This window comes from Perna viridis, chromosome 2, assembly GCF_037379345.1.
Source record: "Perna viridis isolate PV_CMFRI_1.1 ecotype Kerala chromosome 2, ASM3737934v1, whole genome shotgun sequence".
Taxonomy (NCBI): domain Eukaryota; kingdom Metazoa; phylum Mollusca; class Bivalvia; order Mytilida; family Mytilidae; genus Perna; species Perna viridis.
The window spans coordinates 33,787,791-33,810,703 of NC_142446.1; the positions used below are offsets into that span (position 1 = coordinate 33,787,791).

At 32.2% G+C, this 22,913-nt stretch overlaps 1 protein-coding gene across 2 annotated transcripts in view; it reads left to right on the plus strand.

Moving 5' to 3' along the window:
* Position 1: 1 nt before the first annotated feature.
* LOC148624740 (uncharacterized) overlaps positions 2–22,913 on the plus strand; it is a 56,691-nt gene continuing 33,779 nt past the window's right edge. Inside the window, exons 1-20 of one of the 2 annotated variants that reach the window (XR_015919750.1) lie at positions 2–508; positions 921–974; positions 3,008–3,061; positions 3,708–3,794; positions 4,686–4,706; positions 6,411–6,437; positions 7,516–7,562; positions 7,752–7,856; positions 8,184–8,239; positions 9,019–9,126; positions 10,270–10,342; positions 11,611–11,641; positions 12,323–12,427; positions 13,172–13,333; positions 13,649–13,750; positions 15,895–15,951; positions 16,500–16,564; positions 19,239–19,311; positions 19,855–20,010; positions 21,954–22,010. Coding sequence is in view for 1 of the 2 variants with exons in the window: in XM_088567601.1 (XP_088423727.1) it covers positions 209–508; positions 921–974; positions 3,008–3,061; positions 3,708–3,794; positions 4,686–4,706; positions 6,411–6,437; positions 7,516–7,562; positions 7,752–7,856; positions 8,184–8,239; positions 9,019–9,126; positions 10,270–10,342; positions 11,611–11,641; positions 12,323–12,427; positions 13,172–13,333; positions 13,649–13,750; positions 15,895–15,951; positions 16,500–16,564; positions 19,239–19,311; positions 19,855–20,010; positions 21,954–22,010 (1,740 nt within the window). In the remaining variant the exon portion in view is untranslated. The remainder of the gene's footprint in view (positions 509–920; positions 975–3,007; positions 3,062–3,707; positions 3,795–4,685; positions 4,707–6,410; positions 6,438–7,515; positions 7,563–7,751; positions 7,857–8,183; positions 8,240–9,018; positions 9,127–10,269; positions 10,343–11,610; positions 11,642–12,322; positions 12,428–13,171; positions 13,334–13,648; positions 13,751–15,894; positions 15,952–16,499; positions 16,565–19,238; positions 19,312–19,854; positions 20,011–21,953; positions 22,011–22,913) is intronic. The other variant, XM_088567601.1, reaches the window with a different exon arrangement.

Sequence of the window (22,913 nt, forward strand, 5' to 3'; positions counted from 1 at the left end):
ATTTTGTAGCGCAGGAGACGTTTGTGAATTCTCTGGAAAGATATTCTACAGACGTTTTTTGTTTCATTTGTCTAATTATTGAACATCAACGATGTAAAGTGGAACACCCGATAGAGCTTGACGTGCTTTGCACACGCGTTTAAGGTTAGCCATTCGTGGATTTATTATATATTTAAGCAGCTAATTAGGATTTTATTCGAGTTACGCGATGAACAGAAAACCAATAGGAAAAGTGCAACATGGTCCTAAAGTCCCACCGATGAAACTAGGCCATGAAGGAGGACCAAGTGGTGGTACCCGTCGGAGAGGCTCGATCCTGAAGCCGTATCTTGATGCCAGCATGCTCGACCCATCTGCTTTACCGCGCTCGTCTTTCGATGGTGTCAATTCAGATTTAACTAAAACTATAGCTTCTATGGGCATATACGTACCAGTATACGATAATCGGAGGAGAAAACAGGAGTCTATTAAGGAGCGGTTAGCTGAAGCTACACAGAGATTGAATAAGGTGTGTGATCTATTGAAAATGCGTCAGTTGAAAAAAAAACACTAGTTGGGGGGGGGGTTCTGAGGGCAGGTCGAAAATACATTTTTTCTGCAAAAAAAAAAAAAACACACAAAAATACAAAAATACAAACACACAAACACTCATATAAAGCAAAATCTTCAGTGCTTGGGTGATATTACTTGTTATATTTGCATTCTTTTCTCAAATAAACCTCGGCGTGCACTCGAATATCTAAATATTTCAGAATGTATCAATGGTACGTAATTCAGTAAATTCATGTACGGAAAATGATCCGTTATGGTCCCAATACGAGTCGAAAATTATTTCACGACAATATTTGACATTTTGGCGGGAACAGTTGGAATTGACACAAGCAAATTAAATTCAGTTGTATATTTCTTTTCAATTTCAGACTATTGCCGCATATGAAACTTTAAATGATTATGAAAAAGAAACAAAGAAAAGGGTAAGTTTATACATCCCTAAATAGGCCGTCAAGGGTGTATATTTTGTAATAGGAGATTTCTTCGTGATGTCATCACTTACCTGTGATTTGGTTTTGGTTGGCAAATAATCCATTGAGTGGCTTGGGGCATCAACTTTAAATCATCATGACTTTGTCGTTTTTTAAGATAATTGAAAAATTCTTTTGGTTCCCTCAACTGCCAATAAAACTCTATCCATGGAATTTTTAAATAAATATTCAGTAATTAGACTATATGAGCATAAAATTTTAAAAACAATTTTATATGAAAATAGAGGTTTACATATATATATTGTTTCAAATTTATTATTCTGGTAAAACAGTTATAAATTCACATATAGAATATGAATTCTTTTATGTAAATGAAACATTTCACAGAACCAAAATTGGCTGTAAAATAACAAAGCTATAAAGTTTTGAAAATTGGGATTCTAATCATGAAATTGTTAATTGTTTATTTAGTTGTTTATTTGCCAACCAATTTGACACTTAATGATATGCAAATTAGTGAATATGACATTACTATATAATGAGATTGGCGAACTCTCCTATTGTTTCCATATTCAAGAAGTCTTCATGGTATTTATATAGCACTTGGGTTGGAGGTCACTTTCTATGTACACGTACTTAAAGATAGAATGGGGAAACACTCCCAGGTCTATGTGGGGTCTGGGAGTAGGCCAAAGCATCTACACAGCAGCCTAGCCTCTAGTAGAACATGTATTAATCCCTTTACTCTGACCGAGTTCTAAGATCAGGTATCCCAAGGGCTCGACTCGGGTACCAACACTAGTTGGTACTACTAACCCACTAACATTGACTGTGAAAGACCTGTATTGGTTTTCAAGGTTGTTAAAACTCCCAATCATCACCCTCATATACAGACGTGGTGTTGGAATGGGTCTGTTTTTTCTATAATTGAAATGTATGATTTTGTCATAGATTTTTCACTTTCCTATCTAAATTAGCTGTCATTTCTGAGCTACATGGGTCATATTTCTTCACTTTAATAATTTATTGCTAAGACAAACTCCCCAATAATCATCAATTAATCTCCAATAGGCGTCTGCTGCCGCTACATGTAATAGCCATTGGGAGAAATGTCTGTTTAATCTTGATTGATAGGCAGATGAATTGATGAATTACAGATATATGGGATTTGATCAAAAGATTTATCAATTATGTGCCTTTTCTGCAAATAAAATCATAATCAGTTTTGGGTATGAACAAAGCTTGAATTTGCATTGGCTATCTACATTATGTATTTTTAAAGATAATACTTTTTTACAGTGTATTTTCTCTTAATTCAAGAAGCTTTTAGGTACATAGTATGTAGTTGAATATATACATGTATGTATGCATGGGTAGGTGTTACATGTATGCAATGAAAAATATATGAATGAGACTGTTAATAGACATTTATCTCTGTATTACAAGTATAAATGATATTATGCTAACATTTAATATGCGAAAATACAATGAATTTATTTTTTGCACAAATACAAAAATTACATGTAGTCAAGCACAGCCAACTCTACAGAACTAAGGTTAACTGTTCTCAATACCAACTTTAAATAAAGTTTACTTGGCCTTAAAAGGTGTGTCATGTAATTTGCCCACAGTATTTGTCTCAGGAAAAAAAATATTCCTTTTATAAAGGTAGGTAGGAAATAATTTTTTTCTAAGACATGTGGCTGTGATTTTGATGCATGGCTATAATTTTGGAATAATACTACTGCCAAGAACTGTACTTTTGTATCTAAGTTTATGATGTACAAATGTAAGCTCCATGTCTAAGGAAAGCTTTTGCAGTGTACTAGAGTCAGGGTGACTAGACACTGTACATGTACAACTTTTGGATTTCAAATTGTCGGAAAATTTGAAATGTATTTTGTTATTATTGCTTTATATGTAACATACATATACATTTACATGTATGATATTGAGAAATTGTTTAAGTGTATTTCTTACATGTATTTATCTAATATTTATTTTTCTTAAATTTGTTTTACCAGGAGCAAACCCTTAAGAACACCAGAGGAAAGTTACAGCGAATGGAAGATGGGGAGGTACATTTGAATATGATAAACATGTAGAGTTTTGTAATTTTGAATATGATAAACATGTAGAGTTTTGTAATTTAAGAACTACCCACAAAAGTTTTTTTTTTTGTTTAACATTTACTGTTAAAAATAATCTTGATACAATTACAATGTATAACTGAAATTATGAAAGAGAATCTTTATTTAAAGATGAATTACTTGTAGGCACTTTTTCATTCTATTTCATTTTTTTCTCAATATCAGAAAAGTGATTGAACATGACATCCATCAGTTGGTTGCTGGCAACATGTACATTAGAAAGTATGAGTGGATATGGTGAAATACAACAAATACACCAGCATATAAACTAAATACAAAACACTTAATACTGTGTGTTTTGACACAGTTAAAAACAAAAGCTTGAAATGTTTGCAGTGATAAATTAAAATACATAATTACAAGTACTTAAATGAGGTTATAAACAACATTAGAATATTTGATATTTAATAACATCTATGTTTCCCATTTAAGTGTTCATGCATAGTTTATCATGTGATTGCTGAGCCTTTTGCATTCATTTAGGTATCATGCCTGCTGGAAACCTTAATGTCTCAAAGATTGTACATGTATTTGATTCAACACTTATTAATCGTTGAGTATTTTTTCCTGGTAGATGAAGGACACTATTTCCTCATTATTACGCCAGAATGACAATAATGTGTCAGAGAATACCATTGGAGCTATTAATCAGAGAGATGACGTAAGTATACATGTACTTAGATCATTCTTTAGTACAATTCCACCAAAGAAATTGTGCAATAGCAGACAATAAGTTACATGTATTTATTATATCTTATGCGCTAAAATTCATTTGTATTTGGCTTTAAGCTCTGAAGACTGCTTTATTGAAAATGTTTTCTAAAAATTAAAGTGCTTGTGAAAGTTTGTTTAGCAATCTAATTAAAAATTAGATCTATTGATTGTATTTGCTTAGGTAAATATTTACATCTAGATTTTAGTTGAATGCTACTATAAAAAAGTATTGGAAAATTAGTTGACCATTTTATGTACTATAATATTATTTCTTTTTACAGAGTATCTTTGGTATCAGTCCATTTATGAAATTGTTTGTTCTCTCTTAATGCACGAAACCTATCAACAAATCCTTTATTTCTTGCCTGTTTTGGTTGATATGTATTCTCAGTAGTTCTTGTTTTATATAACTATCAATTGCTTAAGTGTAAGTGTTTGTAAGAATCAGGCAAAGTTGGAAAAATCAGAAATATGCATGTCAAAACCCCACCAGTCTGACTGACAAATTGATTTCACTCAAGGATGCTGTCTTTATTTGAAAAGGCCATTATTTGATCTTTGCATTGCTGGATTCACTCAGAAATTTTTCAATAGAGTCTAAGAAAAATGAGGTTTTTTGACAGTTATCTAGCCTTGAAATGTTCATTTTCAGTGCATTGTAACTCAATGGTCCAGCACGATATGGAAAACCCTATCTGTTTTCCTTGATTCTGATGGTGCAAATAATCAAATTCCACAATTAAAATGATGTTTTTTTTTTTTTCATACCATGTTTCATCAACTGCCTGATTCTTACAGGTACTGACACTCAATTTGAAATTTCCTGTTTTCTTTTCAGTTGCTTTATGAGTTAGCTGATGTAAGTAGCATAACAAATTGAATTAGAACATTGATAAGTATAAAACTAATTAAGACAGCCCTCGACCAATTCACGCAACTATTTGATGGATCGATGACTGATTAATGACTGCTAACTGACGGAACAGTTAACCAGTGAATGATTTAATCACTGTTTTGTTGTCTTAAAATAGAAAATGATTGATTCATGTAATTTTAAGAATTTTCATTGGAACAAATTTAGCATAATGCTATTGTAAATTCACTATGAATTTAGTGTTTAACTCACTTTTAGTAAGGTAATTATTTGTGTCTGAATCTTAAACATTTAGTAAATTAGTGTAAAATTGAAAAACTACAAACTTTTCTTTAAAATATTTGTACTGATCAGCAGTCAATTGTGAATAATGAATCTGAAAATGATCCATGATGAATCTCATTTATAGTTACACGAATTGGCCCCAATTGTTCATGGCTGCTTATTTCTCATCTTTATATTGAAGTTTGAAAAAATATCAACAATTAGTACATAAAAACAGAGTATGCGAAATTCGTCTGTCCCCCCAGTCCTGACCGTTAAGAAAGGGGGTTGTCCGATAATTTTATCACAAGTGACTGTCCAAGGACCGCCGGTAAAAAAAGGCCGTCACAGTGCCCTGTTGGTTTGATTATTTGTTTGGTTATTAGATGTTGACTGGTATGCATAATTCCATTTCCGGTTTAACATCGGGTACCTGATTGTTGACATCATGCTAATGTGGCCTATTCAAGACTTTACCAGTGCCATTCCTGGCATACGGCCAAGCAACTGTCATGTTCAGACTAATAATACGCCTTTAAAAGATTATGATGATCATGGGGAAATAGCTGCGAAACGTAGTCTCAATCTGAGAAGCGATGAAGCGTAGTTACGAATTAACCGATCTCGAGACCTGATGAACTAATTTTTTTGTCATTTTAACATTAGATCACAAAAACAGAAAAAAATCATGAGCTATGATTTAATTATTATGCAGCAAATGGGGAAATAGACAGTGGTGATGAGTTTGACTTTAAGCAGACTGAAGCAGAAAACTTTTCATGGATTAAAAATATGCTGTTGAAGAATGATTATGATAAAATAAAATTATTGATATTCAGCTAATTATATTGATACAAAATAAAGTAACTAAACTAATCACATGCAAAATGGGAAATAAATAAACCTGTATTAATAACCATTTCTGAAAACAGATTGAGAAAAAAAACTCCACAACCAAGTCAATGAAACAAAATGAAAAGCAACTTGGCATACCATAAAGTCATTAAAGAATTTTAATTTGCTAACAGTAAATTTATGAAAATGGGTGGGACTGGCTAAATATCTGTGGGACTGACTGGGCAATCTAACCAGCCATTCACATGACTGACAGGTCAAAACAAGTTTTCATGGACAAAATTTGAAAAAAATATTAGTAATATTAAAAATCAGCTTTATCGCTACATGTGCATAACAACTACATTTATCTAGGAACATAAATTCTGCCTTAGGTGTGCTTTAAGTGCCTTGGCAAAATGTACCCTGCATGTACATTTATATACATGTACACATGTGTTCTAGTAACACTGAAATGTAACAAAAGTAAGTGATGTAGATTTTTTAATGGAAGTTTAAAAAGCTAATTAATATATGGCATTGTACACATGCTCCACATTTTTCAATCTTGAAATGTTTTTATTTTTTCAGTGGTTTTCTGCTGATCATTCTGAGTTGGTGAGTCACCATTATAGATTGTAACATTCTCTCTGATAATAAACCAGATTATATGTACTAAACGAGACTTCTGCCAGATACCTGTACATGTATGTGAATTTTAATACCTCCAAAATATGTGTGAACCAAATGCATTATTACATGCCTAGATTGAACTAGATTTACAATGTAGTCCTACAAGGTTTTGTGTTGGATGGGTTTTATTGTTGTTTCATTTTATATGAATTTATGTATTGTATATTATTTAACTGTTGAATGTATATGCATATATCTGTCCAGTAAATTTTCCTGTTTGCTCTAACTTTCTTAAAAGTTTCATAGATTTTCATTGTTTAAAGCTTGGCAATCTTCATTCAAATTAAGAATTCTTCAGAGATCTTTCAAAATTTGATCTTAAGCTTCAGATTGACCCAGTGAAGGATTTAGTATGTTAGCTGAGATTCCTCTATGCATCTACCTTTCGATGACTTGTGACAATTTTGTCAAAAATTGCTAAAGAAAAAAAAATGAGATTTTCTTGTTTTCCATGAAAAGTGGCATAAATTTGACTTTAAGTTATTGCAAAACAAAACCATCTGAAGTTTGGTATCATTCAATAGATATTTGGAATTTAAAATCCAATATTAGCAGTTTTGGGTAAATTTTGGGTTATGAACATCACCACAAGTCATCTGAAGGACCCTAAAAATATCAATTTTGATGCTACTTAACAGAAAATAAGGTTTTATTCTGACAAATTTATTTAATGTATGTATTTAAAATAAGTAATCAAGTGAAAATGAAAAATTGAACTCCCTGCTTCTTTCAGTTGCATATATGACCATTCTTTCATTCACAATTATTTTACAATGAAACAGTTTTTAACTGAACACTACATAACTTTGAAAACATTTCTAAAGTCATTTGATGTCATTTTCAGTGTACAAACCAAACGACTGAATGAAATCCTCACTCACAAAGATTTATACATGTTTTGTTGTATTGTTAACTTGTTAAATTTTATTATAAGGTGTTATTTTGAAGATATATGTACCTTTTAAATCAATGTTTGTTTTAAAAGTTTTTTTTTCATTTTTAGGACAGCTTACAGGTATCCATAGATGAGAAAGAGGAGAATGAAATAGAGTAAGAGATACACTTAAGCTTACGAGTATTTTGGAAATATTTTGACAGACATATCATGTTATGACATTGTCTTTCAGTTCACATGCCATACAACAAATATTTCTTAGTAAACGCTTAAATTTAGATAAAAGATAAAACCAATCATACGGCAGTGAATTATAATAGGTATCACATTTGTTTTATTTTCAGGAAAAACTACACCAACACTCTTACAAACTTTGAGAAACTAAAGAGGGTTCAACATCAACTTAAACTAGGGAAACTGGACACTAAAAAAATGTTGGCATTACAAAAGTAAGTTGTACAACTTTCAGTTGATTGGAATTTTGGTATTTTTTTTAAGCTTTACTTACTGAGAGTTTTGTTCTTTCTACATGCAGTAAATATAGAACTTTGTTATTATTAGAAACTATTTAAGTAGGTACTGGCTAAAAAGTTGATAAAAATTTACACAATGTAGGTCAAATTTAACATTAATACTATAAAAACTAAATAAGCTTACTAGGTCAGATCCCCTGTTTTCCTCTCTAGTGGACTCAGTGTCCATTACGGTCCAGCTTGACTTTTATATTGTATATTTAATTGAAATCATGTATCTTGACACTTTTTTTTATCTTTCAGGGAACAGAAAATGTTAGAGATGGATGTAATAAATAGTGTAAAAGAAATGAAATCCAGTAGGTATATTATTTGATTAAAGCTGCTTTATGCATTCAATAAGAAACAAGTTGGCAATGTTGGCAGTGTGGATATAAGTAATACTGGGGACTCTTCATAAATGCTAGTTGCTGTAGTGATTGCTGTTTTGTTTACAATCTCTCTCTGTCTATTCATTTAACAGGTAGTGATTGGTCTGTTTAAAACAATCTTTTTATCTGTCTATTCATTTAACAGGTAGTGAATAGTCTTTAAAACTATCTCTTTCTCCGTCTATTCATTTAACAGGTAGTGATTGGTCTGTTTAAAACTATCTTTTTATCTGTCTATTCATTTGACAGGTAGTGTTTGGTCTGTAAAAAATTAGATCTCTGTCTATTCATTTAACAGGTAGTGATTGGTCTGTAAAAAATTAGCTCTCTGTCTATTCATTTAACAGGTAGTGATTGGTCTGTTAAAAACTAGCTCTCTCTGTCTATTCATTTAACAGTATGTTTTGTTTCCTTCAAACTCTGAAGGTAGTAATAACCAAACAGAGGTGTTTACAGTATATCAGTAAATCTTGACAATTTTTCACTGTAAATTATGCAGTATTGATCATAATTTTAAATAGACACATTTAGTGTGTGAAGATGTGCAAATTAAGAGACATGAAGAGATTTCAACAAACTTATCGAAGCAGAATACTATACTTATTTTTAGATCGTCATTCAATTTTGCAGCGACTTATTTGGTTCAGTAATACTAAAATATTTCTAATTGCTTCTTTTTTGCAATTTTTTGTCTTTACTTTTTTCAGTCTCAATCCAAGCTTTCCCGTCCACTGATGGTGAACCACCACCATGGAAGAGCATTGCAGATCAGGTTGTTGATATGTTAAACAATGTGCGATCAGAAGGTAGCCAGGGTAAGTCATAACTAAAGAGTAATCAAGGGAACCAAGGTTTTAGCGGTAATCAAAAGAATGTAATCCAGGGACAAAGACCAGACATGGAAAACAGACATACACAACAAAGAACATAAAGTAATTAAAATCATACATACAAAGTATTAAAAGCAAATGAGCAACTCCGACTCCACTAAAAACTGGGAGCATGGACCAGGTGCACCGGTAGGGTTAATACAAGTCATTGTAAGATTCAGGCAAAATACGAAAAATATGAATTTTGTATGCAAAAACCCTCTGATCTGAAAATATAGTTTTCTTGCAAGGAAGTCTTCTCTGTATGAAATGAATTAGAATATTAGAAATTTCAAGTTTTTGACACTTCCCTTGAAATGTTCATTTGCATTACACTTCAATGGAATAACCCATTTTACCAAAATGAAATGGAAATTAAGAATCTAACGCCACTAAGTATGCAAGACAGAGAAATCTCATACATCCAAGGGTAAGATTTAAAGTTCTCTAATGAGACTTTGTCAAGTTAGAGAACATTGCAGTCTATCAGAGGATGTCTTCTAGTGGTGATTGATTCTTTTTATCACTTTACACCAAGTTTCAACCACTGACTCCTTCAGCAACTGACACTTTAAACCTATCTTTCAATTGGAACCCTAAATGAATAAATAGCTAATTTGGAAATTTTTGTGATGCTTTTGTTCGTGAAAAAAAATTGAATTGGTTTGTACATTGCAATGATCCAAATTCACATATGCAGGCATTTTTTACATAGTTATTATTCTATACTACTGTCTTTGTGTATGTAACTTCAGGTAAGTATATTCATTAGGAAGGTTTTTCTAACATTTTATAAGCAGATTTACACTTTTCATTACCACAGTTTACTGCTACAATTCTTTTATTTGATTGTAAATTTACTTCCAATTTTGCCATTTTCAGTTGTCCTGTTGTTTCTTGTGGCATCATGTCTGGTCAATTAAAACTTATTTTATAGAAGACATATCGGAAAGCTTTCACCTGTTCAAAAGGACATACAACTTCAGGAATGATATTTTTGGATTGTTTTATATGAACTGTATATTCAGTGGTTGAGTTAGTTTTGAAATGGTTAAACCTACTTTAACAAATCAATGGATTTTTTTTCAGAAATGCTGAAGATGAGTTCTCACCTGACTGAACTGCTGAAAAATCTGGATCAGCAACAAAAACAAATTAAAAGGTATATTATTATGCTCACTGCAAAGTATAGGTAGAAATGAAGGAATCATCATGTCTGTCTACACAACTTGAAAGTATGTTGCATGATTGATTTTATTTTTTCATGAAGATTCATGGGAAATATTCCCTGCATGGAAGTAGATAATTATTGTTTGATGTCGGCTAGGGGAGATGATCCAACTTTTTATAAGGTCTCACTAACCACTTCCGGGTCAAATGGCCACCCTGCCTATGTAGTACCAAATACATAAACCTGTGTCATGTAAGTGTATTATATGTGTGTATTCTGATCCAAAGGAGTCAAAATAAAGCAGAGAATGTGTACTTTAAAATCATATTTGTAATTTACTACAAAAGTGTATAAATATTGTTTACATGTGTGGGTAATTTGCCTCCATGCTGTCAGTGAGCAGAAAAGGTAAAAATGTTGATTTTTTTTTTATTAAAGTAAATTTTGTGAAGAATTTCTTCAGTCATGGTACTACATGTATTAGAATAAAGATTTTGGAAGCCTTATTCTCCAAGCTTCGCAATGGTATGCAACTTTAAGGTGTCATTGGTATTGGGACTTCACAGTGAAACATTAAAAATTACTTGTTTAACATGTAAAGTAATGGAAAAGTTAGAAGTGGTTAGTGAGACCTTAATTTTGGGAATTTTTGTAAGTGCATGGAAAAAGGGGTGTTCTATTTGTGAGCTTGCTAACAGTATTTCTACCATAGTTTTAAGATATACCTGACAAGTGACCTTTATTATATACTTGTAAAGTATTAATATATGCAAGTTACTCTGGCATTTCAAAAGAGTGTTTTATCATATATTTAATTAGGGTGTTGTGTATAAATTCAATTTTGTCTTTTTTTCCTGGTGCAAAAATCAAGGCATACAGCCAACTTAGCATTAAGTTCTTGGTTTTCAAATCTTTCTCTTCCTTATTTTGATAATTCTCCATAACTCATTTTGATTGGCATATCATTAAGATTGAAACGAAAAAGTATCTCTCTTGTCATATTCTGCCTATGAAGCACTTTTGTCATTTTTTTTATGCAAAAAAGTTCTGTTATCCTAATTGGTTTTCATGGAAAAATGGCTGGAGAACAAAGAAATTTACTCTGATTGGCCTGAGTCAATAATGAATAAGTAAGTTTTGACAAGGTGCTTCTATTTTTTGTCGATTTGAAGTATTTTCATGTTTGAATAAATGAGAAAATATAGTTAAAATGTATGTTGTGCTGTCAATTAAAGACAAGAAAATATTTTATTTTGCAGCCTTCAAAGTGAAAACAGGCGAGAAAAAAAGGTAACATTGTCTATCCTTTGATACTGTAAATGTATTCTGTCAAATGAACAAACTTGCAGGTATCAAAAAGTAATACAGTGTATTGTTGTTCATAGAAATGAAAAAAACTTCTTCACCAGCCTTGTAAGGAGTTATGTATACTTTGAAAGTACTTAACTTTGTGGGTATCTATTTTCCTTAGCACATGGATTTTCCAATTGATGATCACAGTAGAGCCTCTCAGTTTCCATGGATATATTACATTTTATTCCAGATTTGGATTTTTAGATTTAATGAACCACAAAAATTGGTACCAACAACTTTTTCACAGTACTCATCCACAGGACCGTCCTTTCTTTCATCAATCCTGCTTTAGGTTTCTAAATGGTGATTTGAAATTGAGACTTGTTTTACAAACAATTGTGAATATAAGTGTAAAGCTTTGGCAAATATTTGATTAACCATTCTGCAGTCCAGACAAATAATTTCATAGTATGCCTTGATGTTGGGTCTCCCAACTGAATTAAAATTGCCTTTCAATAGATTTTTATGTCTTTTTTACATAATCGAGCAAAATTTTTTAGCATAAGTGAGGGGCCCAGGACCCTGTTGGCTCTAAAGATGTTTCTGTATTATATTGACACAATTCTTTATTATATTAGATTTAAATATGGTTATGTTTTATCTTAAACAAACCACTAGGTCTCCAATCAGCTGACTGGTGAAGTTACTGATCTTAAAGCAGATGTTATCGAGCTACAAGAAAAAGTGGTCAATCTCAAGATGGACTTGGATATAGCTAATAAGGTATTGTTAAAGTATAGATTTTCAAAATTATTTATTTTTTGTCAGCTGAACATATTTTCAGTTTTAAATCATTAGCATTTCATAGTGTTATATTAAAGGGTACTATTTTTTTAGGCTTATTTGAATTTTACACACAACTGTCTGTAATACGTAACAAGCCTGGAGTATTTCTCAGAATTCTTTTGTTTGAACACTTATTTGATATATTATTCACTGTTGTTACGAAAAAATATTTAAAGTTTATCTTGACGAATAAACAATTATTTGAAAGTCTTCGTCATAATTTTTTTTCCCAACATTTCGTTTAAAGAGTGTAAGGACTATGAAGGGACAGTTTATCATTTGCTACAGAGTTTTTTTTTTTAAATTAATTCTATTTTTAGTGATTGCAACTGTCTTATTTTATTCATACATTGTTTTCAGGTATCAAATTCACAGTCACATGTGCAAATACAATTTTTCAGATTTTAATTTTAGTTTCACAGATTGATTTCACTGTTCCATTATAATTGAGATAACTGTAATGTATTTACTTGTCATCATCAATCTTAATTTGACAGTTGCAAATAACTATTTACTGACATAAAATCCAAGATTAAAGCCTCTAAATCTTCGGATAAAATACAAATATTTCTTAAGTAAATAATCCATGATCTAGTTAAAGAAACACTAGTTTTTCTAAATGATTATTTCAAGTATAAACAAAATGTGAAAAAAAATAAAATATTTCTTTCTCCATTGCAGGACCTGGAGAATGCTCTATCTGAAAAGGCAAATGCTATGTCTTTGATGAAAAAATCCCAGCAAGCCCATAGAAAGGTTAAGGTGAAAAAAGTGAAAAGGCATTCAACAGTACCTGAAGAAGAGTTTAAGCTTCGTGTTACACTATCTGGTCTTATGGAAGAGGTAAAATATAATTGTTGTTATGTTGTGTCCTGGGTCAGTAAAACAACCCCTGTCAAAATACTGCTAAAAGAGGGAGTTCAGACCCAATAATGGGTGATGTCCGAAAATGAGAAGGCAACTTCACTTCGCTTTTGGTGTCACATGAGGGCGAAGTGAGCGACCCCAGGTTGACTATTTTGCCTGAATCACCCAGTAGCATGAGCCCTGTCTTTTATTTTCAAGAAGCTTGTTTGAACCAGCTCTTAAACTGTCTTTCTGAAATTGATCTAAACAAAATTCATTTTATACTCTTTAAATGGTGTTTATTTTTTGTAGTTTTTACATGACGAGGTTCCTGTTCACAAAACAAACAGTGATCCAGCTCTATTGAATTCCAGTCTAAAAGATCACCGAGAGGGACTACATTTGTTGGCACATGTATGTAAATGTAAAACAAATCAATATCTACACATGTTACACCTAGGTTGCCATACTCTCCCAAATAAAACACACTCAGTTCATCTTTTTTTATACAACCCCCCCCCCCCTTCCCTTCCAAAAAAACCCCCCGAAAAACGTCGTCATATAATTGTATCACCCTGTTGTCGTTGGTGCCTCCACAAAGCTCTATATTAAATTTGAGAAGAGGGGCAGTGAAACTTTAATAAAAAAAAAGAAGGTAATGTGACTTTTTCGAATAGAATTGTCTTTCTATTCTTCCCTTAATTATTAGCTCATCTGGCCAAAGGTCATGTGAGCTATTGCCATCACTTGGCATCCGTTGTCTGTTGTCTGCAGTTGTTTACAATTTTTATATGCCCGGTATACCGTTGTCTGTCGTCCACACTTCGGACAATAACTCAAAAACGCTTTCACCAACTTCAATGATACTTTGATGAATTGTTCATATCTATTGACATAAGTTCCCTTTCGATCTTTTTAAATTTCAGATTTTTCATTTCCATGTTATGAATTTTTATACTAAAAAAAAGGGGGGATTTTTCAAGTTTTTGCACAATAACTCAAAAACACTTTCCTCAACTTTTATGAAACTTTTGTGAATTGTTCATATCTAATGATATAAGCTCCCTTTTGATTTTTATAAATTTCTGATTTTTTGTTTCCTTGCTATGAATTTTTATACTTTAAAAAAAGGGAGATTTTCAAGTTTTTGCACAATTACTCAAAAACAATTTCACCTTCTTTTATGGAACTTTGGTGCATTGTGTAAATCTATTGATGTAAGCTCCCTTTCGATTTTTTATGTTATAAATTTTTATACCCCTGTACATAAAAAGAGAGGGATTTTTCAATGACACAATAACTCAAAAACACTTTCCTCAACATTTATGAAACTTTGGTGAATTGTTCATATCTATTGAAGTAAGCTCCCTTTTGATTTGTATAAATGTCAAATTTTACGTTTCCATGTTAAGAAGTTTTACTCTTTGAAAAAAGCCGGAAACGGCCAAGGAAATTTTATTTGTTGAAAATTTTTTTTAAAACACACCATTTGTTATGAAGATTGACTAATAAATATAAACGGTACTTGGTAACCTTGTCAGAAAAGTGTGTTGTAAACAAGATAGAAATGTATGGGTGAAAAATAAAGACAACAAACTCAGTTAAACTTGAGGTAGCCTTGATAGTGCCAAATTTTTTGTGCATTTTTTATTTACTTTTTTTTTTTTTTGGGGGGGGGGGAGGGTATTTGACATGGCTCACAGTATTTCTAGTTGATCATATAAATTCATTAAAAGCATAAGAACAAGTTAAAAGGGCAACGGGCATATCATGTGCTTAAAGCGCAGCTCTTTATTCAAAACTCTTCTCCTCTGAAACTACTTGACCAATTGAAGCCAAACTTGGTATGAATGTTTCTTGGGGTATCCTGCATGGAACAGATGTGGGGATTTTAGATCCATGGAAAAATATGGCTGCTTATACTAAAAATAGAACATAGGGGTCAGACAGTAGTTTTTCGCACATATATCCAGATCATCAGATTTAGCAAAATTCTGACATTGGCGATTTAATCTGATAAGCCATTTCCTTTTTTGACATTTTTTTGTTGTTGCTATTTTTAATGTTATTTCTTTCAAAAATCTTTTCTCTGACAGTACTTGACCTATTGGAACCAAGTTTAGTATGAACGTTACTTGAGGTATCTTTCATAGAACTGATGTAGGAATTGTAGAAATATTTACGGAATATTCTTTGATTACATATTAATATGCAGTACTTGTATCAGTACCAAACCGACTTAGTGACATCACAAGCTAATTGGAAGCTATCGGTAAAAATCAGTTAAGTCTGAGTATGATCAATACTATTGATTACTTCAGATAGAACAGTTTTGTAAGATGGCTATTCACATTTATCTCAAAGATTTTGAGTTTTACATAGCCTTGTGCATTTTACAAAAGCGTATTTGGCATTAAAGGTTTTTTTATTTTTGCTTACATGTCTATGATTTTTCTTAAGGGCCTAACTTTATTCAATGGTGGTCTTTCCTTTAAAATGCTATTTTTATTTCAAATTTAATGTTTTACTTAGACCTTTTCTTCTGGTTTTACTTAAAGGAGGTAGAAAGACTGCAAAACTTTAATGCTGAGATTGAGAGAGATATGAATGAACAGGTAATACTGATTATTTTAAGCTAAATATATGTGTAAGTTAGTCATGAAATACCTGAAATTAAACAGTTTGACCTGCATTCATCCATAAACATGAAGTGAAATAACATTTCATTTCATTTTTGTTTTTGCATCATTGACTGTTGTATAAATACTGTATATATGCATTAAGTGTCAGTCTCTAAGAATCAGGCAGTGGGTGAAACATGGTATGAAAAAAAAAAATCACCATTTTGAAAGTTTAATTTTACTATTTGCACCATCAGAATCAAGGAAAAAATTAAAGATTTTCCATATCATTTTGGTAAATTGAGTTATAATTTCATTGAAATGCACTCAAAATGAAGTTTTCAAGGGCAGATAACTCTGTCAAAAACCTAATTTTTCTAACTGTCTATTAAAATCCAGTGATGCAGAGATCAAATAATGGTTTTTCCGAATAGAGAAGGCATCCTTGAGTGGATTATTGTTAGATTGGTGGGGTTCTGACATGCATGTTGCTGCTTTTCCCCAGTTTTTGAATGTTTTCTAGATAATAATATTTTCTATAGGAAATTCAAATAAAAACCCTACAAGATCAGCTGGAAGACTTGCTAGAAACATCTTCATCGGAAAGGTATGTACCAAAGGAGTTATAGGACTTACCAAATTTTTTTCAAAAGAAATTTTAAATTTAGGCTGCTAAATGAGTATCTGTAAGTATAAACCTTTTTCATTTCTATGGCCAATTGTTCTTTCCCGAGATGTTTGAAATATCTTTCCTTGAAAGAAAAATATAATAATTTATTATAGTATTGTAAATTCTGAATGTAATTGTTATTATAATTTCTTGTTCTTTTGGCAAAAATTTTAGAAGCTCTACCTACACTGATGCTAACATTAATTATGTTTTAGGTTTTACTGTATATAGTGAAATTACAGGTTCTACAAGTTTTACACAGTGGGTATTAAGGCCATTAAAGGTGTTGTCCTTTTGGGTCACAACTCTTGTGCCAGTACTCCTTTTGCACCAGTTTAATTTTCGATTTTTGTACTTAAATAACGCCAATAAATTAATGATCCTTTTGCATCAGAATACAGGTAAATTTATATTTGATTTGTTTTAGTTCTACATTAGATGTGTGGTGTGGTTATTGTCTGTTATTCACCATCTTTTTTTTTTTTAAATACGTTTATAGTTGGTTGTTCATCTCTTTGGCAAATATAATTGTAACAAGTACTATCTTTAAAAATAAAGATAGCCGATGCAGTAAAATTTGTTCCTTTCACTTATAATTTTCTACATTTCATTCAGGAAATAACACATGGCACGCAATTTTAATTTTCAATACAGTTTTTTTTAACAACACTAAGTTATCAGTATTTGGCCAATTGGGAAACAGAATTTTGATCAGGTGACTTGCATTTCCACGAAAGAGCATCTTGAAGGTCAAAGGGTAAAAAGTGAAACTATACCAAGTGCATCGAAAAAAATATAAGAAATATAGGACTTTTATTTTAGTTAAATAATGTAAATATAGACCCTCCTCCTTTTTCTGAGCTTGGGTTCCGCAGGTTTCCCTGGCAAAGTTAATTTTCATTTTAAAAAAAGTTATTTCAATATAGCATGCTGATAAAAGGTAAAACTGTAAACACTGTTCCTTAAGCATTAAAATCGTTCTGATTATATCGCAATCACTTTTCGTATCAATTTTCACTTCATTAACAACTGAAATTTATAACTAAGAGTATTCACAAATTGTCGCCTAGTGAATTCTCCGGACATCAACTGATTGTATTTCTCAATGAGGAAAGCTTCCCTATTAACATCTTTTCTTGAACGGCTAGTGCACTAGTACTTCACAGCTTCACATATGTTGTTGCTTGTATTATGCAAAGAGTGTCTATGGATACAAACATTGATGGATGTGAATTGAAAAAAAATTGCTCGTTGCAAGGGGCATGAAACACTTCAGGACCCTTATCTGTATGGCGAGCTGTTGATAGAACCTATGGCCATGTTGTAGGTTGAAACATAACACTGTCATCAATATATGTTGTCAAGATATAGTCAGAAAACTTTTGAGCTGCATTGTTACATGGCATGTATGGAAGAAGATCGTCTGCTAAGCTATCTCTGACATCTTCAGGTGCTAGAAGGGCAAAACCAAAGAAATGTATCAGCCATTTACTGATTTCACCACCTTAATTCTTGTACTCCTTAGAAAGGCCAAGACTCTGAATCATGCGCCATCATGACTAACAGTGTGCATTCTTTCTTTAAAGTCAAGATGCATGGTTTGAATACTTTTAGTCAGGTCAAGCCATTGTACAAGTGGGTGAACATTTGCTGATAACAATCAGCAGTTTTCAACGGAAGTGAACGAAATACAACTGGGATATAATGTCCATTCTTAAATCTGTGGAAACAGTACAACTGAGCAAAGAATTAAGGGCAACATTCGAAATTGCTGTCAGCTAATATTTCTATATCACTACAGAGAAATTTCAAATTCGTTTCACATCCCAATATTATGCTGCTCTCGCAATCATTAACAAGGACAAATGTCCTCATCTTTGTTGGTATTGAATCTAATATCAGCCAAGATTGGAACTCTTCTCGCAATTTTGGTTGGGCTGGATGGTGTTTGCATCTTCCTCTGTTTACTGACTCTCAGACTCGCTCTCTGAAATTACTAATCCAGATCTGTCTGGTCAGGAATAGATAGCAAATTTTAGATCTTTTTCAAGAATAATAAAATGAAAATAAAAAAAAAATAAAAATAATTGTATATATAGAAACTTATAGAAGGGTCTGAAAAATTCCCAATGATGTTAGAACTGTCAAATTTGCGATACAAATTTTTGGTCGTTCCCTCCTTGGGACTCAAACTTGTACCACTGTGACATCTATGGCAACACTGCCTGCACTAAGTCCAGCACCCTAGACCACTTCACCAGCTAGGCTATATAAAAATATAGCTTTCGCTGGCCGGATCATTCCTCCTCGTAGGAATAATCTAGGGCTGTAACTCAGTACACAATGTATGGTATTACGGGACAGTTCATTTAGGTGTTATTATGTAGGATAGAGCATCAAATTAATGATGCTTGTCACAACAAATCAATATTATACAAATGTCTCAGAATGTGACAAGTCTATTCGCTACACTGCTCCATTGGATCAAATTGATACAGGGAAGATAATAGAAACTTATAGAAAGCATGAAAATTTTTATTTTTTATTTATATTTTTAATCACTTCTTGAATTAAAGTATTAAAAGATTGATCTGTACTCTTTTTATTGAAGCCTACTGAGGTCTAGTGTTCGACTTTGTGAAAACTGCAAGAAAAGAGGGGAGGTCAGCTTTATATCTATGAAGGTAACAACCATATGTTTTATGGAGCCTTTTAAATTCATGTTCACTAAAGATGCATGCATTTGGGGATATGTCCATAATGTAGTAGTCTTTTCATTGAATTATCATAAATATAACTTGGTTAAGGATTTTGAATTGTTTAAAAAATGACTAAGAAGAAAACAAAAAATAAAAACCTTTTCTTAATTTGCATGATTTTTAGATGGATCTGTACTACATTAAGCTTTTCTGAGGTGTTAAATTGGTAATATTGTAGACCTAAGGACAGAAAAATCATGGTCAAATAAGACAAGTGATCTTTATATACAGATAATTTTTAATTTAGAATGCACAACATATGGATATATTGATCAGTGTCTTTAAACTAAGGTATTTTCTGATTACAGATGGTTTCAGAGACCGGCTTTACAATGAATGTTAAAATTTTAATTTTACTTATACTTGTTATAAATTTTTTTTAACATTAATGCAATTGTTTTTATCTTTCTTTTAATGTGGTAGAAGGAAGTACTTTGTAAATAAATATAATTTTTGTGACCATTGCAGGAGTCCATTAGAAGTAATATGGGAGGTGACGAGCTCAATAAAATGAGGGAGAAACTGAAATATTTCCAGAAATGTCTGGCAGACACTGAGCTTAAACTCAGTGATGCTTACAAAGAGATATCAGATCTACGTATGCAGTTTAGTTTTGACTCAGAGGTATTTATGTGGAATGAGTGTGTATTTTTATCTCCACTGATGAGAAAAGTTTTTTTTCATCCACTTACCTATTTATTCATATGTCAGTCGCACATTTGTTTTTTGATTATTGTAGAAAAACAGCTCAATTGATTCCTTTTTAACTTTGACACTGCTCTATGATTCCTATTTTTTGTCACCAAGCCATGATAAAGTTTAATGAGGGTAGGTTATTATCAGGTTCCACTTACCATTCAATAATTATTAGTAGAAAGTTTTTAATTTCTTCAAGGATTCTTTAACTCTTAAAAAAAGCATATATATTGAATATGGGAAAGGTGACTTCTATTTAGAGATTTCTTTTGGAAACCTACTAATTTAAATACTGAATAGGGCTTTCAGCATAATATATGTCCGACTAGATTCAGATGTATATTTCATTTTAAGTTATGACCCTTTTTACATCAAAAAATAAATTGGAATGTAGAAGTTATCACCAGATTTGTTTTCTCATGTCATTGGTTAGTTTTCCCCAACAAGAGAGGAAGATTTTTCTTGTTTGTTAGGAAGTTTGTCTCTATGTACATATAATGGAGAAAACATTGGATATTTTTTTTAATAGATTCAGTTTCAGGGATTGTTTGGTTTTCTGAGGATAATTTCCTCTGTATTAAGATCACAGACAACTATATTTACAACTGAGATTTTCTTATTGTTTTGAATAGTCTTTTATGTATCCAAATGGATCATACAGCCCTTGCATTAACAAAAAATGTCTTTTAAAAATTGTATGTAGGACAGTGGAGCAATGGAGCAACAAGAGGCATTTGACCATTTGGATATGTTTTTTTTAATAATTGAAGGATAATGTAAGTCGGCCATTAATAAAAAGTTAAGAATTATTATCAATGGCTTTATATATGACCACAAAAAAAATGCAGTCATATAATGGTATCACACTGTTGCTGTCTGTGTTGTAATCAACAGTAGACTTGAGTTTAAGTGCATAATCTTTTTTTTGAAATTGTACCACAAGGTGCCATGCCACAAAAGGAAGGCTTGGATTGATTTTGGGGGTTATGTTTCAAACTATTTAGGAATAAGGAGCCAGAAATGAGCATTTTCCTGATGTCCAGACAAAAACTATTAGTAATAGTAAATCTTTTTTAAATTTGTACCACTAGGTGCCATACCCCAGGCTCAGGGATTGATTTAAGGGGTTGTACCACTAAGTGCCATACCCCAGGCTCAGGGATTAGGGGTTGTACCACTAGGTGCCATACCCCAGGCTCAGGGATTGATTTAAGGGGTTGTACCACTAGGTGACATACCCCAGGCTCAGGGATTAGGGGTTGTACCACTAGGTGTCATACCCCAGGCTCAGGGATTGATTTAAGGGGTTGTTCCACTAGGTGCCATACCCCAGGCTCAGGGATTGATTTAAGGGTTTGTACCACTAGATGCCATACCCCAGGCTCAGGGATTGATTTAAGGGTTTGTACCAATAAGTGCCATACCCCAGGCTCAGGGATTGATTTAAGGGGTTGTACCACTAGGTGCCATACCCCAGGCTCAGGGATTAGGGGTTGTGACTGTTTAGTTATTACAGACCTAAAAGAGGACAGAAACATGTCGGAACAATAACTTATAAGATAATATAAGAATATGGTTCTATTTGAATTCTTACCACAAGGTGCCATACCCCAAATAAGGCTTGGATTGAGTTAGGGGGTTGCGATTAAAAGGGACCGAAAATGGGTCACTTTGATTCAAGTGAGTTTAATCCTTCAATCACAATGAAAGTTAAGAGCTATATTATAAAGCTTGAATGATGTGTCCATTATTGCCCTAAATATTCAGGGTTTGACCTTTTCTAGAAAGCATTTTATTGCATTTTTAATTTAAAAGTGATCAAAAAAGGTGAATAATTAATTCATTTGTGTTTCTGATTGTTTATATTTTAGAGGAGACTGTCAGTACCTCCTTCCACACCCTCAGAAAAGAAAATGGACTCTGAAGAGGTAAAACATATAATGAATTAATAAATAAATATAAACAAAGAATGTATAAAAAAAAAGCAGACAATTAGTAGTACCTTAAAGGCCCAAACCAATGTTGAAATCTGGCAACTCAGTGTATTATAAAATTGTTGTATAGATGTTTGTATGACTTTGGGTGCAGACAAAAAGAAGGTAAATGAATTCCTTTCTTATTGAAAAAGAAAGGCCTTAAGGGGTTTTATTATACCCCACTCAGTAGGTGGATGGTATTGCAATCACCTTGAACATCCGTCCAGATTTTGTCACAATTATCTCTGAATCCGGTAGATGGATTTATTTCAAATTTGGTGTGTGGCTTCATATTCCAATAGATGTGTCATGAATTGTAAGCAATTTTGGCTGCTGTCTGATATCAACTTCCCATTTCTTGGGGCTTTGGCGTTTTTCACCATATGAAATAGAAAATTTTGGATTGATTTTAAATGTGGTATGTGGCTTTAAAAAGATTGGACTACATTGTTAACAATTTTGGTTGATTTTAAATACATTCTACACATCATAGAAACAATATTATACACTTTATTGTGTAGTTCTAAAATGATGAAGAATGATTATTGATTTGAAATTTTTGTTGAAATGCAGTGTAAAACTTTCTGCCATATTATTTCCTATGCAACCCGTCAAAAATCGTTCGTTTTCACTACAAGTTCATCAGGCTGATGCTGAATGTGTTTCAGCAATAACAAGTTTGCATGTTTAAGATTGTACAATTGAGTTACAAAATACTACTTTGCACCTGCTGTTATTGTGTATTTTATTGTCTGCAGCATCCAGAGAAAAGGAGTGGGCCTTGGAGCCCGGGCCATTAAATTAGTACTTGAACCCTGCATCTATTCCAAGTTGGGAACTTCTAACCTTTATTAA